Below are 16,924 nucleotides of genomic sequence, written 5' to 3'. Positions count from 1 at the left end.
AACGTGTCATTATCATTGAAACTCTGTTTTTTCCTGTTTGTTTCCTTTCGGCCTGTCCCATTTTTCTCCTGCTCTCTGCGCAAGGACAAAAAACTCAAGATAGGCTAAGGCCCTCATATTTTCTTGATCGTCTCTCAGCTTCTCTCTTTGAACCCTCGGTGAACTTCATCACCATCTTCTCGCTTTCTCCGTCAGCATGAACCGGTTCTTCAAGAACTCGCTGACCCACCATCTCTCTCTCAGGCTCGAGCAGCTCGGCACCAAATTCAGGAACCGCCCCCGCCGTTTCGCTCACTGGGGTGGCGGCGATTCCGAGCCGGAGTCGTGGAGATCCATGGAGGGTCTCGTCCGTTGCCCCGCCAACCACGTCCCTCTCACTCCCATCAGCTTCTTGGAGCGGTCGGCCAAGGTCTACAGGGACGCGACCTCGGTGGTGCACGGCGACGTGAAGTATACTTGGAGTGAGACTCACAAGCGGTGTCGTAGAGTGGCCTCTGCTCTGTCCCGGCTGGGAATTTCCCGGGGTGATGTGGTGAGTCGGAGTCCGAGTTGGTTTTGAGTTCAATACCCCATCATTGTCTGCATCGTTAGGCAAATTTAGTCGTTTGAGACACAAACATTTGTGCATTGGTCTCGCCGCATACTTCATATTAAGGTCGCTGGTACATACATTCTGGTTTGATTTGTGAGTTGTATTCTTTCCTTTGGCTGCTGTATCGGTTTCTTCATCTAGGAAAAATTTGATCCATTCCGGTTTGATTTGTGAGTTGTATTCTTTCCTTTGGCTGCTGTATCGGTTTCTTCATCTAGGAAAAATTTGATCCATTCCGGTTTGATTTGTGAGAAACTGTGTTTCGGTTCACGTGTCTCAAGTTAACACCTTTCTCCTTCAAGGGGTTTGGAAAGTAATGGCTGGAAGTGTCTTCTCTGTTGTTGCGTGATAATGATTCATCTAGTTTATGGCAGTGATTGGAATAAAAGACGAGAGAGGACTAAGCTTTGGGTGTTGTATCTCTGAACAGGTAGCCACCTTGGCTCCCAACGTCCCTGCAGTATACGAGCTGCATTTCGCAGTCCCCATGGCTGGAGCGATCCTCTGCACACTCAACACCCGGCACGACCCATCCATGGTAGCAATACTTCTGAAACATTCGAGAACCAAGATCGTTTTCGTGGACTGTCAGCTACTCGAAGTTGCTCGCTGTGCAATTGATTTGATTGACAAGACAGAAACAGAACCGCCGACTCTAGTCCTTATTTCTGAATCGGATGGTTCTGTTCCTCTGCATCCTTCAGGCATTTGCGAGTATGAAGGACTCGTGGCCTCGGGGTCAGGAGATTTCGAGGTGAGCCGACCACACAGCGAATGGGATCCTATCAGCATAAACTATACTTCCGGGACGACATCGCAGCCCAAAGGAGTTGTCTATAGCCATAGAGGTGCGTATCTAAATTCGATTGCGACATTTCTTCTTCATGGGATGGGCTCGATGCCGGTTTACCTGTGGACAGTGCCTATGTTTCATTGCAATGGATGGTGCTTGACTTGGGGAGTAGCGGCACAAGGCGGCACCAACGTGTGCCTCCGGAAAGTCTCTCCGAAGGGAATATTTGATAGTATTGCTATGCATAATGTGACTCACATGGGAGGAGCGCCGACTGTCTTGAATATGATTGTTAACTCAGCTGTAGACGATCGACGGCCTCTTCCTCACAAGGTGGAAGTCATGACAGGCGGTTCGCCGCCGCCTCCACAAATCCTATTCAAGATGGAAGAGCTCGGTTTCAGCGTGTCGCACTTATATGGCTTGACAGAAACTTACGGTCCAGGGACATACTGCGTGTGGAAGCCCGAGTGGGACTCTCTGCCCTCTGACCAAAGATTGAACATCAAAGCTCGACAAGGGGTGCAACATCTTGGCCTCGAGGAAGTCGATGTTAGAGATCCAGTCACAGTGGAGAGCGTTCCTAGTGATGGTAAATCTCTAGGAGAGATCATGTTCAGAGGGAACACCGTCATGAGCGGGTACTACGAGAATCAGGAAGCGACGGACAAGGCATTCGAGGGCGGATGGTTCCACAGCGGAGACCTTGCTGTGAAGCATCCCGACAGCTACATCGAAGTGAAAGATCGTTTGAAAGACGTTATAATTTCGGGAGGAGAAAATATAAGCACCGTGGAGGTAGAGACAGTTCTGTACAGCCATCCGGCGGTTCTAGAGGCTGCGGTGGTCGCGCGTCCCGATAATCATTGGGGCCAAACGCCTTGCGCGTTTGTGAAGTTAAAGGAGGGATGCAACGTCGATGCTCAGGAAATCATAGGATTTTGTCGAGATCATCTGCCTCATTACATGTCTCCTCGTACAGTCGTGTTCGACGATTTGCCTAGAACTTCGACTGGAAAGATCCAAAAGTTCATTCTGAGGGAAAAAGCAAAGGCCATGGGCAGCCTCTCATGAACCAAGCATTTCATGAGCTATCCCCACAATTTATGTGATCACTCTTGGTTCACAAAAAGTTCCTGGAGGTGACTAATTTGCGTTATTCATCATTTTGACCCAGAGAAAGGTGAAAACAGTTCATGGGAACTAAGAGTAGGTATATCAAATTGCTTTTCTGGTATGCATTACATGCGTACATCGACACGAATGTGGCGTCGTGCTTACCCGCATTCCATCTCTGTTATGTTTCGTCTAACTAAGAGGAAATTAATCTTTTTTGCCTTGGCAGTTTCGCAGTGTATTCTTTAGCTCGTGCAGATTCTCGTGCACTGTGCTGATTTGAATCTAGGCGGATGATGCAGGGATGTGCAACTGAGCCGCAATACAAGTAATGTCCTCTCTTCACTCTGCTGGTTAGTGACGGTCGAGCACCGGATTCCCTTCCAGATCGATCCACCATGAGTACTCCCTCGAGGCGGGCGTTGCTGCTGGTACTCCTCCAGCATCGCGATGAAGTTTCGGATGGGAGGGTATTAAAGCGCCAGCTCTGCAGGTGGTAAGATCATAAACGCGGGCTCAGTATGAATCCCGTTCGCTGATGCATCATATTGAACAAAGAACCGTACGTCTGTGCTTATGAACTTACTGCTGCTATAGCGATCCAGTAGCGGCCTTGTCCGTCCTAGTGGATTTCCATCCGGCATCCCGGGCTAGACGATTGATGAATTTGTTTGCCTTTCCCTTCCTCTTCGCTGCCGCGTAGGTAATTTATTCTGCACATGTGCCTGCAATTGTCGACCCGTTTGACAGGTCGAACTTTGCGTTCTATTCATCTAAGATGCATCAATAATAGTTTCTGATGCTTCCGACATCTTTGGGAAAGCATTTTGAGATAAGAGTCGCCGACGTGGTGACTCGACGAATCATTCAATCCAGCGGTACCGGTGTGTCCTTACATTGCTGTCTCACGGAACATCAATTGAAATCTCGGTCGGGTGAAACTGCAACCCCGTTTGCGCAGCAGAGGTCGGGGATGAGTACTCGAGTATCCTGGTCACGGGATCGAAGCTCATGAACTACCTTCCAAGATGGGGCTGAATTACATACTATGTGATACATAGTGTCTTTTCCGGTGACTTTTACACCAATGGAGCAACAGGCATTATAGATTCCTAAGACATGCCCATGAGAGACAGGGTCATCTCGGAAGCTGTCTCATTCGCATTGTAACAAAATGGTTGGGCCGATTTGTTATTACGAATCCGTTAGTATTGGCCCGTGAAGATGTTGTCGGGCCCATTTATATTTCAAGTCTCTCTCCCCCCCCAAAAAAAAAAAAAATTACTCGAACTATTATTAAGGGGAAAAAACAAAAATCGAATCAAATTAGTATAAGCTCGACTCAGTTACAAAACGAGAATGCATAAACTTGGACAGAAGAGTTCTCCAATAAACGAAAAAGTCGTGTGTTGCGCGTGATGTCGAGATTATGAATTTGGTACAAGTTGAGATAGTCGGAAATGTGTTTGAAACGGTATTTGTAGGGTTTAGTTTGTTAGTCACTCTAGACGTACAAATTCTTTTCAGCAAACTTTGGAACTCCGATCCCGTCGCCGGCTTGTTATTTAATCAGATATATAGATAGTTATATATTCTGATAGAAGGTTAATGTTGATTTTTTGTACGAGATCGCCGTCCTTCGGGTAGGGGGATGGCCGATCCAACAATATCTTTGAGATTGAAACCTTTGCTTTCATAGAGTAACATCAAATAAATGGTTTAATTCTAGCTCGAAAGGTAGACTTAAAAAAGGAAGAAAGCTACCAAAAGCATGCTTATATCTAAGTTATAGAAATTAATGACAATCCCGATTATGCAATTACAGGGCAATTAACACGTAAACAGACGAGTAGTTCAATTCTGATGACCGAATTTGGGAGAGCTACCCAAAAAAAAAAAAAAAAAAATCTAAATCTACAACGATTGCGCTAATTTAATGATAAACCTTTCTTCTACTAATTGAGTCCTAAACTTTTTGAATTTGTGCCAATTCAGTTCATTATGACGAAAATTGCCGACGTGGTGTCAGCAATACAATTTCAAATAACATTTTAATATTTTTTGAATTATTTATATTTAATTTATTTTTCTTTTTTCTTTCTTTTTCCATCTTTTCTTCTAGCCGGTTGCCGGCCTTAGGCGAAGCTCGCCCTAGCTAGCCACCTACGAGTTGAGCCTCGCCATCGCTGGACGAGGCCGACCTCGCCGGATCTGGGCGAGGTTGAGCTTCACCCGAGTCTATAGACCAGCTAGAGGATGAAGATAGAAAAAAAAGGAAAAAGAAAATAAAAATTAAAAACACAATCGAAAAATTCAAGAAAAGGTTATATATAATTTAAAATTGCCACGTCAGCCTTGGTTGGCCAAAGTTGGCTAGATGAGCCAAATTAGCATAAATACAAAAGGTTTATCACTGAATTGATTAAAAAAAAAGTTTAGAATTGAATTGGCACAATTGTAAATGTTTAGAACTTTTTTGATAATTTTCCCTACCAAATTTACCTTTTGCTAGCAATTCCCCTGATGTTTTTGGTTCTTGTGAAGGTGTGCTCGATCTATGGACAAAGCTTCCCCATTGCATTGGCTCTCTCTCTCAGCACAGACTTCTGCACCTTCCCTGTGGAATTCATTGGCAAGTCCCCGAAGCACACCGATTTCGGAACCATCGCCGCCTTCTGCAGCCGCTCCGTGCAGAACTCTACAATCTCCTCGGCGTTGGAGCACCTCCCTTCCTTCAACTTCACGTATGCACATGGAATTTGCCCCGCAACGACATCGTTTTGAGCGACAACGGCGGCTTCTTCAACTTTCGGGTGGCTCAACAAGACGGCTTCTATGTCCAATGTGCTGATCACCTCCTTCCCAAAGACTATGACGTCCCTCGCTCGGTCCTTCATCTCTATGCAACCGTCCGTGTGGCGCACCCCGACATCCCCGGTCCTGAACCACCCACCAGAAAAGGCCTCCTGCGTCGCCTCCAGATCCCCCAAGTAGCCCGCCATGAGGGTGTTCCCTTGGAGCATGAGTTCTCCAATTGTTTCCCCGTCGCTTGGAACGCTCCGCATGGTGGTCGGGTCCTTGACATCGGCAGCTTCCAGTGTGATGTTATGGAGGCCTTCTCTACATTTCAGGTTATGATCGTCGTTGGCGTCGGCATCATCGCGGTCATGGTGGTGGTGTTGTGATGACCTCCACGGTCCGATGAGGGCGGGCCCTAGGGCTTCCGTCATGCCATACCCGTGGATAATGTTGAACCCAAGTTCTTGGACCCTCTTGAGGATGCAGGTCGTCGGGAACGGGCCGGCGATGATTACATCCACAGCGGAGGGCAGTGGCTTTTGGTCGGCCGGTGGGGATTCAGCGATCATATTTAGGATAGTGGGTTTACCTGTCGAAAGGGAAAAAAATAACAAAATTCTACTTTTTCATTGGTGTGATTTTGCATCTACATAACATTACCCACACTTTCATATTTCATGTTTCAAAAAGCCTAGGCATCCTCCTAGTTACTTGCTTATATTTACTAAACTAAGGTAATGTCACCTTATCGACATATCTCAATGCTAGTCATCTAATTTTTAGTGTGAATTGCATAGTGTAACTTCATAAGTAAAAGTTAAAAGCGTTCGTATCCTTCGATTGACTCAGTTTAATATGTCATACTCATGATATAACAGACTCTCCGCATCAAAGTAAATGAAAATGGAGCATTACCACAGAAATGAGTGACCTTGTGGAGCTGAATGGACTCGAAGATGATCTTTGCTGACACGTTCCTAATACACACATTGATGCCGCCGAGCGCTGCCATCGCCCACACGAAGCACCACCCGTTGCACCTGAACATGTCCACAGTCCACAGGAACACAGGCAACTTCCCCATCTCGTATCGGAGGATTAGACCTAGAGAGTTCAAGTACGCCGCCCGGTGGCTGTACGCCACTGCCTTGGGCATCCCTGTCGACCCCGAAGTGAAGTTGACCGAGATGGGGTCACACTCATCAGCTGGAATCACGGCTTGGAAATCGCTCTCTCCCGTAGCTAGGGTTTGTTCATACTCTCGAACCTCAACATCACATTGGGTTTGGCGATCCGGCGAGACGGCGTGGATTGTGACGAGGAGTGGCTTGTGATCGTGGTGGTTTTCTTGGGGGTGCGTGTTGTTCTTGTCGTTGATGACTTTGGAGACGAGGTGTGCGAACTCGGAGTCGACGAAGATGATCTTGGGTTGTAACCGGTTAAGAATGATCGTCAATGCGTGCTCATCAAGGCTTACGTTGAGTGCGGAAAGAGTCGCCCCCGCCATCGGAACCGCGAAGTGGAGCTCATACAGTGCAGGAACGTTCGGTGCCATGGCTGCAACCTGCATGAACATGACAATGAATCGGGAACACAAACTATCTAATACAATGCACCGTGGAAACTATATGTTGCAAGTACATAATGTGCACCATTACGCATTGATATCACTAGATAATTAGGTCATAGGACTTTGTGTAATAGAAAATGCTTAAAAGTTGAACACAAATCACATGTTAGAAAATTCTCTTAAATGCTTTGAGAGTAATACATGACGGTATCTCCGAATTAACGATAATATCTTAAAATTTTTATGGTCTAGCAAGGCAATGCATTGCGCGGAACAAGCGATCGAACAATAAATAGACAGAACAAGAAAATAAATCGGACACCGGATGTACGTGGTTCGGTCGTAGAGACCTACGTCCACGGGAAGAGTAGCAACGAATTCCACTATAGAACGAGCGATACACGGAGATTACGGAACCACACTCAAGTAACTCAAACACTCTCGGTGTTTCCCAAACCCCAATTACATCCAATAACGCACACAGTGTTTAGCCCCCAATTCCTAGCGATATCTCGCAAAGGAATTAACACAAATCTAACCTCAAGATTTAATCGGCTTTGACATTTGAATTCTTGATGTAATTCCACGAACAAAACCCACGAATGAAACCCTTGCAGAGCACTCAATGAATGGCTCTCTTTAGGACTCTTTTTCAAGAGTCTTCTTTCTCTTCCTCCTCATCTTTCGAAGGCTTCTGCTAGGGATAGATAAAAGAAAGAAAACCCTCTTTCTTTTACTCCATGGGCTCCACAATAAAATATATTATTTAAGCCCCTCTCTTTTTGTCAAACTCTTGATCTACCATTACTCTCTGATGAAGGCTCTTGCACCTTTCATTTACTCTCTTTTGACTTGTGGTGCCAACAACAATTTTAAACTCGAGACATATATTTTAACAATCTCCACCTTGGCTCGACGTTTGAGCCACGTCACACTCGCTTCTCTATAATCCGAACTTCATCTGCTACTCTCCCAACAGCCCCAATGGGCTCAACCGCCACGTATATCATCCATGTCCAAGCCGCGCTTGAACTTCGCCGTAATCGTGGACCTCATCAGAATACCAACCGAACATGCACCTTTAATCGCTCTACAAGGACATTCCGACACAAGCTCCTTAATCGCAGATAAAGCAAAACCACCGTTGCATCCATATCCGTCGGGAGATCGAACACGTACCTTATCAATATCAGCGATTCTGAGAACCGTTGGCTCTACGGGCTCCACCTCGCTACAAGCACCATCTGTGTCGATTATCACGCTAGTACTCCCTACCTCGGGAGTTTCTGGTTGCAACTCCACCTCAAGTCGAACACCGTTTAGATCTGTATTTATACTGCCACAAACACTCCTACCCCGAAGTACTAGAGACTCGTCAAAGGTAACTTTTCTGCTGCGAATAGGTGAATTTATTGAGCACCACAACCGATAGCCCCGCTCACCTCGTGCATAGCCATGGAATATGCACCTTGCCCTCACATCGAGCTTACCATCACTTACTCGATAATAACACGGGCAACCAAACATTCTAAAAGTAGAATAATTAGCAACGTTACCTGACCACACTTCTTCGGGAGTCCGAAATCCGATCGCAATCGATGGAGATCTGTTCACCAGGTAGCTTATCATACTAAGCGCATCCGCTAGAACTCTTCTAGCCATACCAGCACTAGAGATAATTTTACGGGTCATCTCTAGTAATGTTACGCTCATCAATTCCGCAAACTGTTGTGGTTTATTGGCACTAGTGCGGTGTTTCACTATGCCATTTATCATGCAGAATTTATTTACCAGCTTTGAGCAAAACTCCATGGTACTGTCGGTTCGCACATGCTTGATCGACTTAGCGGTCTCCACCTCGATCAAAGCTCTCGACCGCGTATTCCCGACAACAAGATCAAACTTGTGCTTCGACACAATCACCCAAGTCTTTCTCGAGCGATCGTTAGACTCTCGAACAGATACCAACGTCTCCGGAGCGAAACCCGTCAATGTCTCACCTTGAAGTTCATATAGGCTTCCATGCTTGATTCCTTTCATTATCACCAAGGCACCTCGAACAAGCTTTAGAACTCCACCTTGTGAAGAATACCCGCATCCAGCTGAATCTAGGGCACCCAAGGAAATTAAGTTCTTTTTCAATTCTGGAACGTATCTTACTCCGGTCGGTGTCCTCACAATACCATCATGCATCCCGATTTTAACATCACCAACACCCACAACATCGCATTCGGCGTTGTTCCCCAACCGCACTTTACTACTATCTGTGCACCGATAAGTAGCAAACCAGTTTCTATTTGGTGTAGCATGAAAAGAACAACCAGAATCCATAATCCATCCGTCAAATGACGAATGCTCAGTGACAGACAAGACACTATCGACACCATCAGAATTTTCTGCTACAGCTGCAACATCATCTATAGATTCAACTCTAATTCCCTTACCCGTTTCATTTTTCAACTTTAAGCAATTCCTTCTAAGATGCCCTCTCTTGCCACAATTCCAACAGACAGCACCACCCGTCCTAGACCGACAGCGTCTATTCGAGTTCATACTACTTCTACTACCACGAATATCGCTCCTTCCTCTATTTTCACCTACTAAAGCAGTAGATACATATTCGCCAGATTCTCTTCTACGGATGTCCTTACTTAAAATCAAATCTCGAATACCATCAAACGTCAAACTTGTTGACCCGGAGGAATTACTAACAGCAGTAATAGTAGTATTCCAGCTATCGGGCAATGAGGATAATAGAATCAAAGCACATACCTCATCTTCAAAGTCAATATCAACTGAACTCAATTGACTAACGATCACATTGAATTCATTGATATGATTAGTAACAGACGCACCTTCGCTCATCTTCAAATTAAACAGACGCCGCATCAAATAGACCTTGTTGATCGCAGAGGGCTTCTCGTACATATCCGACGGGGCTTTCATCAAACCCGCAGTGGTCTTCTCTTTAACGATATTAAACGCGACGTTACGAGTCAACGTCAGCCGAATAACACCCAACGCTCGTCTATCCAGCAATTCCCAATCGGCTTGCTTCATCGTCTCCGGTTTCTCCCCGGATAGGGGCAAGTGCGGCTTCATCCGATATAGATAATCCTCAATCCGCATCTTCCGAAAACCAAAGTCCTTCCCCTCAAATCAGTCGATTTTCACTTTTACTTCTTCCCGTCGCCATCGATTCGCTTCAACTCGATAAGCCCGGCTCTGATACCAATTGTTGCGCGGAACAAGCGATCGAACAATAAATAGACAGAACAAGAAAATAAATCGGACACCGGATGTACGTGGTTCGGTCGTAGAGACCTACGTCCACGGGAAGAGTAGCAACGAATTCCACTATAGAACGAGCGATACACGGAGATTACGTAACCACACTCAAGTAACTCAAACACTCTCGGTGTTTCCCAAACCCCAATTACATCCAATAACGCACACAATGTTTAGCCCCCAATTCCTAGCGATATCTCGCAAAGGAATTAACACAAATCTAACCTCAAGATTTAATCGGCTTTGACATTTGAATTCTTGATGTAATTCCACGAACAAAACCCACGAATGAAACCCTTGCAGAGCACTCAATGAATGGCTCTCTTTAGGACTCTTTTTCAAGAGTCTTCTTTCTCTCCCTCCTCATCTTTCGAAGGCTTCTGCTAGGGATAGATAAAAGAAAGAAAACCCTCTTTCTTTTACTCCATGGGCTCCACAATAAAATATATTATTTAAGCCCCTCTCTTTTTGTCAAACTCTTGATCTACCATTACTCTCTGATGAAGGCTCTTGCACCTTTCATTTACTCTCTTTTGACTTGTGGTGCCAACAACAATTTTAAACTCGAGACATATATTTTAACACAATCCTTCTAAGATTTGCCACTCGATTCTCCTCGACGGTAAATATGTATATAGTCGGTCTACAATCATTTCCTTTTCAAGAACTTTTCTCCGAAGATGAGATAGATTTTGGCAGCTAAGATGCCTATCTTCCAAACTTTCACAAGATGAACAAATCGTTGCAGCAAATCAACTTCCAGCCCTGGTGGGATTAGCCCTAGACGACTTCCTCCTGAGTCATCGCCATGATCAAATGTCAACCTCTGACTTCCCATCAAACCCCACATGGAAGAGGCACGTATCTCCCACGATCGAACGCACCATGATCGTCCAGAAGGGACACGTACGTAATTTTAATGGGGAACAACACCTACCAAGCCCTATCGCTCAAAATCGGATCTTGATTGACCGTGTTGGGAGCACCAAGATTTGTCGTTATCGCCACCCACATCATAACGACGGCGCGTTCCAATTCTTTAGGGTTTTGTCCTAATTTCGCTGAAGCTTCCCCTTCTGAGAATACTAAATGACGAGATGAAGGAATATGTCGCGATCCCTTCCCCCCACCAATAGGAAGAGATAAGTCCCCATTCAATGTCTCATTCGATGACGCAGCACCCATCGCAACTGATTTCGTGCGTCATCCCCCACCAAGGTGAGTATTTTAAACACGCTACCTAGCATACGACCATGACTAAAACGTCACATAAGCGGTTACAGTCGAAAATTGATCATTATGATTATATCATAATTTCGAGCGAAAATTTACGACTAAGTTGACAAAATCGAAAAAAGTTTAAAATTGAATTGACTTTCGTGTAATAGTTTTCAGGATAGATGGAGTAATTGTCCTAAGCAATTTGTATTCACACATTTCTTTATTATTATTATTATTTTTTTGTTTGGAAATGTTAAGAGCATGCAAGACTGGTTTAGTAAATGGAGAAAGAGCCAAAACCGTAGACGAGAGTAGCGATACAATGGGATGAATTTCATTCAAATCTTATTGATTTTTCTCCCTGGATATCATAGTCTTCGAAAGAAATTATATAGCCGAGGGAAGTACAACCTAAGGGAAGTACAACCTAAGGATAGTACATCGAAAGACTTTTGCTTCTCAAGTCTTCCACTTACGCTTACGCATGCACGCGCATCAGCTTTCACCGGATGAAAGCACATTGCCTCCATTGAGACGAAGATCAGTCTTTCTTAAGCCGGACCGTAGTGAACTAAACAAGGTCAAGGGCGATTATGAATATTGACCTCTTTATAGAGAACATGTAGGGTGTCAACAAGGAAGGAGTAAACAGTATGTCGACTAGCATATGTGATCTGATATCGAGTACAAATACAGTCGGTAGTCGAACACCAGCATTGGATGTGAGAAGCCAATAGGATTACGAGGACAAGGTGGGAGTAGTTTTCATCCATCGGCTAACAATCGAGTCGATGTTAAACAGGAGCAATTATCAAACATCGACTCGACTGTTAACCGACTCACGGTTGTAGTTAAGCAATTTTTACAATTGAGTTAATTATGATGCGAATGATAACCATTATGTTTTTCTATTTTTGTTCCAAACATATTTTTGGAACAGTTTTGCAATAGAAATCCGTTTGGTGATGCAATTTCGTTTTTCTATTTATGGAACAAAAATTTGTTTTAGAAATAGGCTTGGAATAGAAATGAGAAGTTAAAATTTTCAACTACTCTATTTCCGGAAGAGAAATGAAAAGTAAGAATTCTTTTCATTGCTCACTCCGTCTATCACGCATCCTAATCGCCGGTCTGCTGGCCACCTGTTCGCCGACCTCCGGTCACTAATCACGAGTCCGTCGGCCATTGGGTTTGCCGATGGCCGGTTAGTCCCTTGGTTGTCGGCCGCCACCTGTCAATCGCCGACAATCCTAGAAATTTTATACCGCTATCAAACAAAATTTTATTTTGGGAATGTAACTTTTGTGTCGTTATCAAACACGTTTATTTGCTTAGAAACTTGTCCAGAAACTAGAATTAGAAAAATTTTATTTCTAGCAAGAAATTAATTTCGAAAACAGAATAGTTATCATTCACACCTTTAGTTACTATAATCTAGCTTGTGAGGCGGGAACAACCATAGGTTCCCTTCTTTATAAGCCTTACATTTCAATAATCCTTTACCCATGGGACTCGCATGTGGGGATCTATGCTTAAGGCCTTAGAGGCCTGGAATATGTGAACTTAGGACTTCCTATTATGGTACTATATCGAGATTTCGTGAGACCACATCCAACTGTTCTAAAAATTTAAGATATTACATGAAGGCATGATTTGGTATTTAAATATTTTAACACGTGCACCATATCCCGTAGCTTTTGGAGTAAACTATTGCGCTTTGAATTCTATGTAGTAGAGAAGTGATACAATATATAGGGTTTATATAATAGTAAAAGAGTAGGATGTCTAGAGTTCAAATCATTTTAGATTTTATCTTACTACCTATTATTATTTCATCCATTGGTCTTAGGTGAAATACCATCCTATGTATATAGAGAAGTGATACAATAAATAAATAATACACCATGCTTTCATCTAATGGTCTAATTTTTTTAGAACAATTGGCAATGGTTTTATACAGATTTCACAAGATGATTTGGTGGGTATCAATTGGTAGCATTGACTCAAAGGATTAGAGCTCACCTTTTAATCATTCACACCAAATCATTTGTAAGATTTATTGCAATGAAAAGAAGATTTAAGACTAAAATGTCGGATCGGCATAAGTTGCAAGGCTCCCCATTAACCTTTCGAGAAAGAAAAAGTTTAACTCCAAAAAAAAAAAGAAAAAAAGCACCCTCCAGTTTGACTCTTCGAGTCCAAGAGAATGATTGGAATGTGATGACATCTGCCCCCATTGTATACCCCATTCCATCACAGGGAGTATATAACGTGATGGACAATTTGTGTAATTCGTCTAACTTGTAAGTTGTGCCCCGTGCAAACCAAGGAGAATTTCACGCGAGGTCCAGGCCCCGGTTCATACGCCTCGTTTACTTACAAATTTTCTAGAGGTGGAAACATGCCGTGATTGACGACATAACATGTTGCACATGAGCTTAAGACGACATCTTGGGGACCACTAACTTGTCGTTGTTGCTTGTTAGGTCCGGTCGGAGTGAATGCACTGTCGGAACAAACGACCCAAGAAAACGCGCAAGCGTATCAATTTAAATTTTGAGATCGAGTAGGACCCTCTTTGACCCAAAAGAAAATATGAAAAAAATAGGAAATTAAGCGAAAGAATGAACGCGCTTTTTAATCAAGCTAACCCTTCTTGATGGAGGTAATTAATGCGTTTTTTTGTTGAAGCAGAAATGGTTTAATAGGAAGTTAGCTGTAGGCCCTAAATTCAAAAACGTGTGGGACTGCTCTTCATGTGTGCGCCAAGATCGAACTTGACCTTTAGGGTCAACGCACTCAACTGATTTATTTAACAATTGTCATAGTGCGTAGAGAAAATATTTGATCATAATGGATCAATATAAAAGAGTCAAATGATATATGTCATTATATTGTTAGTCATATAACAAAACTAAAGGGTATCACAGTAATTTGAGCCAGTGTAGCAATTTATATCCTTTTTACGAAATTTCATTCTTTGACATAAAATAGGGGTTCCTATATTTCGAGGTTGTTGAGCTCTTCGATACTATGTTTGTATTGTTTGGTGGGGGTGAGTAGAAATGAAAAAGAAGAAGAAGAAGGAGGAGGAGGAGGAGGATTGTGAGGTAATTACTATAAAAAAGAAGAGAAATGATTTGAAGGGATTGTGTTATATTGCCCTTTGAATTCGAGTGAGGGAAGAGAGAAGACGGATATGAATTCATAAATATCATTTACGTATTTAGGGTATGCCTTGACTTATACTGCCTGCGGCATAATTAATCTAAATCTTGCGACTCTCGTTTTTACCTTTTTTTCGAATCTGAAACCCCCGAGACTCCCAAACACTCAAGTATTAACGCATAAACTTCAGATTGTGAGTTTTTGAGATTTGAATAGTACTCCTAATTTTGGCGGGAAAGATCTTTATGCTTCGGTTTCGAATGCAAAACATGCCCTTGTGCACATAGTTGACCTTACCAACCTTCTTCTAATCCTTTTCACTTCGTTTCTTTTCAACCCATAATGTGCTCTTACAATTCTTCCTCTTTGTGTTTGGCAAGCCACTTACTGTTCAATTTTAGGTAGAGTTCTTCCTTAGCGAGGTTAGGATGTTCTTCAAGTTTTGGTCCATGGAATATAGTTTTGTATTCGTGGTGGTTGCAGTTGACAATCCTTAATGGTTTGTCCCACACAGCACATGGACTTTCTTTGGAATTAAATAAAACAATGGAGGAGCTCGGGGGTGGCGTGGCAACCCCTTGACCTCCTCCATTTTGACCTAATTTGGCAGATTTGAAACAGTTCCATGGCTTCTTCTTCTCTTGACATAACATCTGAGAAAGGAAAGAGAAAGAAGCCCAAGATTTCGCCCGGTGCATGTACATCTGGTGCGATGTTCACTTGATCCGACGGTTCATGTGCACAAAATGCGCATAAACTCGACCACCGTCGACAATCTTTCTCTATAAAGATCTTTGTCCCTCCCACTTTTCTTAGGGTTTATAGCTAACTCACAGCATGACCCTGGTCGACTACGTTGTTCCCTTCCCTCCATTGGAGGCCTCGAGCTCTAGGAAAACTGAAAGCTAACAGAAACAAAGGAGGAAAGAAACCGAGACCCTTTCCATTTGCATGACACCCAAGGATATAAGATAGAGAGAGACTTACGATATCGCCGCGCGAGATCTTCAGCCTCGTTAGGGCGGAGGCGAGCTTCAAACACCTTTCGTGGGTCTGTCTCCATGTGTACCTCGTATCGCCGTAGATAATGGAGGTCTTGTCGCCATAGACGGAAGCCGCTCTCTCCAAGAAGCTTGTGGGAGTCAAAGGCACGTAATTCGCAGAGCACCGAAGCAAACCTTCCATGATCTTTCTCTTACACTTTGTGTTTTTTGGGGGGGTCTCTAGCTTGCGAGACAAGCGAGCATGATCATATGCAATTCACGTAGAGAATTGATACCGCCGTACCTAGTAAATGATGTCTGACTTGGACCATTTTCTGGACAGACAAAAAGGGTAATGAAAGAAGCGTGAATCCCTCTGCAAGGGAAAAAATAATGGAGGGACTAGGGAGAGATAATGCACTATGGCATGCCTTTGCCTTTAAAAGGATATGCGTCTTGGATGCCTCTCGTGCATATCCTGCATAAAATAAGCTGCAAATCCCTCTAAATCTGCATTAATGTCACAGAGAGAGAGAGAGAGAGAGGGGGGGTGGAGAAGAAGGAGCCAGGAAGCAGCAATGGAGGAACATGGCGTATGACGAGGAAAAGAAGCACAATTGAACATCATCACCTTGTTGTGCTAGGTTCTAGATGGATGGGTTAGGAAGTATCATCAATTTGAAGGTTTCGATAACTCGGAACAGATCTTTGATAGACATAACCAATCACAGTTTGTTTCTTTTGAATGGAAAGACCAATCACGATTAAAAGATTCCGAAACTATGTGTTTTTCGTGCAATCACCGCCTAGCTGTTACATTAAGCAAAGACTAAAAGGTGATCCTGACAGGTCAATGGTCTCCCTTATTGGCGTTTTACCATTATCAAGTAGTTGAAAGTATGGTAAATGGTAAATAAAGGACATGGCACAAATGCGGTTAGAGATCTTAGCGAGATAATTACCCTTCTAGTCGGTTTTGGCCGGCAATCGCCGATGCCTACAACTTTTTTTTTTTATTTAATTCTTCTATTTTTTAAATAAATTTTTAAACTTTTCCTTCTTTCTTTATTTCTTTTTGTCATTTCTTTCCTTCTTTCTCTACCGGCGAGAGTTCCAAGGCTGGTAAAACCCTTGTTGGCCATCGCCGAGGCTCGGTGGCCAACGGAGGAATAAGGAAAGAAAAGAAAAAGAAAAAGAAAAAGGAAAATTTTAAAATATTGTCCACATCAACGCATGCTATGCCATGTAGGCCGGCTAGTGTCCGCGCCAGCAATTGTCCGCCAAAATTGGTCGAAAAGACTATATTGGCAAGTCATCAAAAGATTTAGAACTCAATTGGCTAAATTGAAAAGTTTAGGATTAACTTAGCATTCGTATAATAGGTTTAAGATTTT

General features: G+C 43.5%; 2 protein-coding genes across 2 annotated transcripts; one reads left to right on the top strand and one right to left on the bottom strand.

Annotated features, from left to right (window-relative positions):
- Positions 1 to 65: 65 nt before the first annotated feature.
- Positions 66 to 3,305, top strand: LOC115736475 (isovalerate--CoA ligase AAE2). Its single transcript, XM_030668194.2, has 2 exons — positions 66 to 532; positions 1,023 to 3,305. The coding sequence occupies exons 1-2, from the start codon at positions 197 to 199 to the stop codon at positions 2,457 to 2,459; spliced, it is 1,773 nt and encodes a 590-aa protein (XP_030524054.1). The 5' UTR covers positions 66 to 196; the 3' UTR covers positions 2,460 to 3,305.
- Positions 3,306 to 4,921: 1,616 nt separating this feature from the next.
- Positions 4,922 to 15,919, bottom strand: LOC115736476 (butanoate--CoA ligase AAE1-like). Its single transcript, XM_030668195.2, has 3 exons — positions 15,535 to 15,919; positions 6,216 to 6,864; positions 4,922 to 5,889 (listed from the first exon to the last, which is right to left on the bottom strand). Exons 1-3 carry the CDS (start codon positions 15,730 to 15,732, stop codon positions 5,057 to 5,059), a joined length of 1,680 nt encoding a protein of 559 aa, XP_030524055.1. The 5' UTR covers positions 15,733 to 15,919; the 3' UTR covers positions 4,922 to 5,056.
- Positions 15,920 to 16,924: the final 1,005 nt, after the last annotated feature.

This window comes from Rhodamnia argentea, chromosome 11 (genome assembly GCF_020921035.1).
Source record: "Rhodamnia argentea isolate NSW1041297 chromosome 11, ASM2092103v1, whole genome shotgun sequence".
Classification (NCBI taxonomy): Eukaryota; Viridiplantae; Streptophyta; class Magnoliopsida; order Myrtales; family Myrtaceae; genus Rhodamnia; species Rhodamnia argentea.
This window is presented reverse-complemented; position numbering and strand designations above follow the sequence as displayed.

What these genes read in the sequence shown, in the direction of transcription:
- LOC115736475 (XM_030668194.2), top strand. Translation starts at nt 197, where the DNA reads ATGAACCGGTTCTTCAAGAACTCGCTGACCCACCATCTCTCTCTCAGG. An exon ending in GAATTTCCCGGGGTGATGTG is followed by an intron (nt 533 to 1,022) that starts GTGAGTCGGAGT and finishes ATCTCTGAACAG; the next exon opens with GTAGCCACCTTGGCTCCCAA.
- LOC115736476 (XM_030668195.2), bottom strand. Translation starts at nt 15,732, where the DNA reads ATGGAAGGTTTGCTTCGGTGCTCTGCGAATTACGTGCCTTTGACTCCC. An exon ending in AGATCTCGCGCGGCGATATC is followed by an intron (nt 6,865 to 15,534) that starts GTAAGTCTCTCT and finishes ATGTTCATGCAG; the next exon opens with GTTGCAGCCATGGCACCGAA. An exon ending in CAAGGTCACTCATTTCTGTG is followed by an intron (nt 5,890 to 6,215) that starts GTAATGCTCCAT and finishes CCCTTTCGACAG; the next exon opens with GTAAACCCACTATCCTAAAT.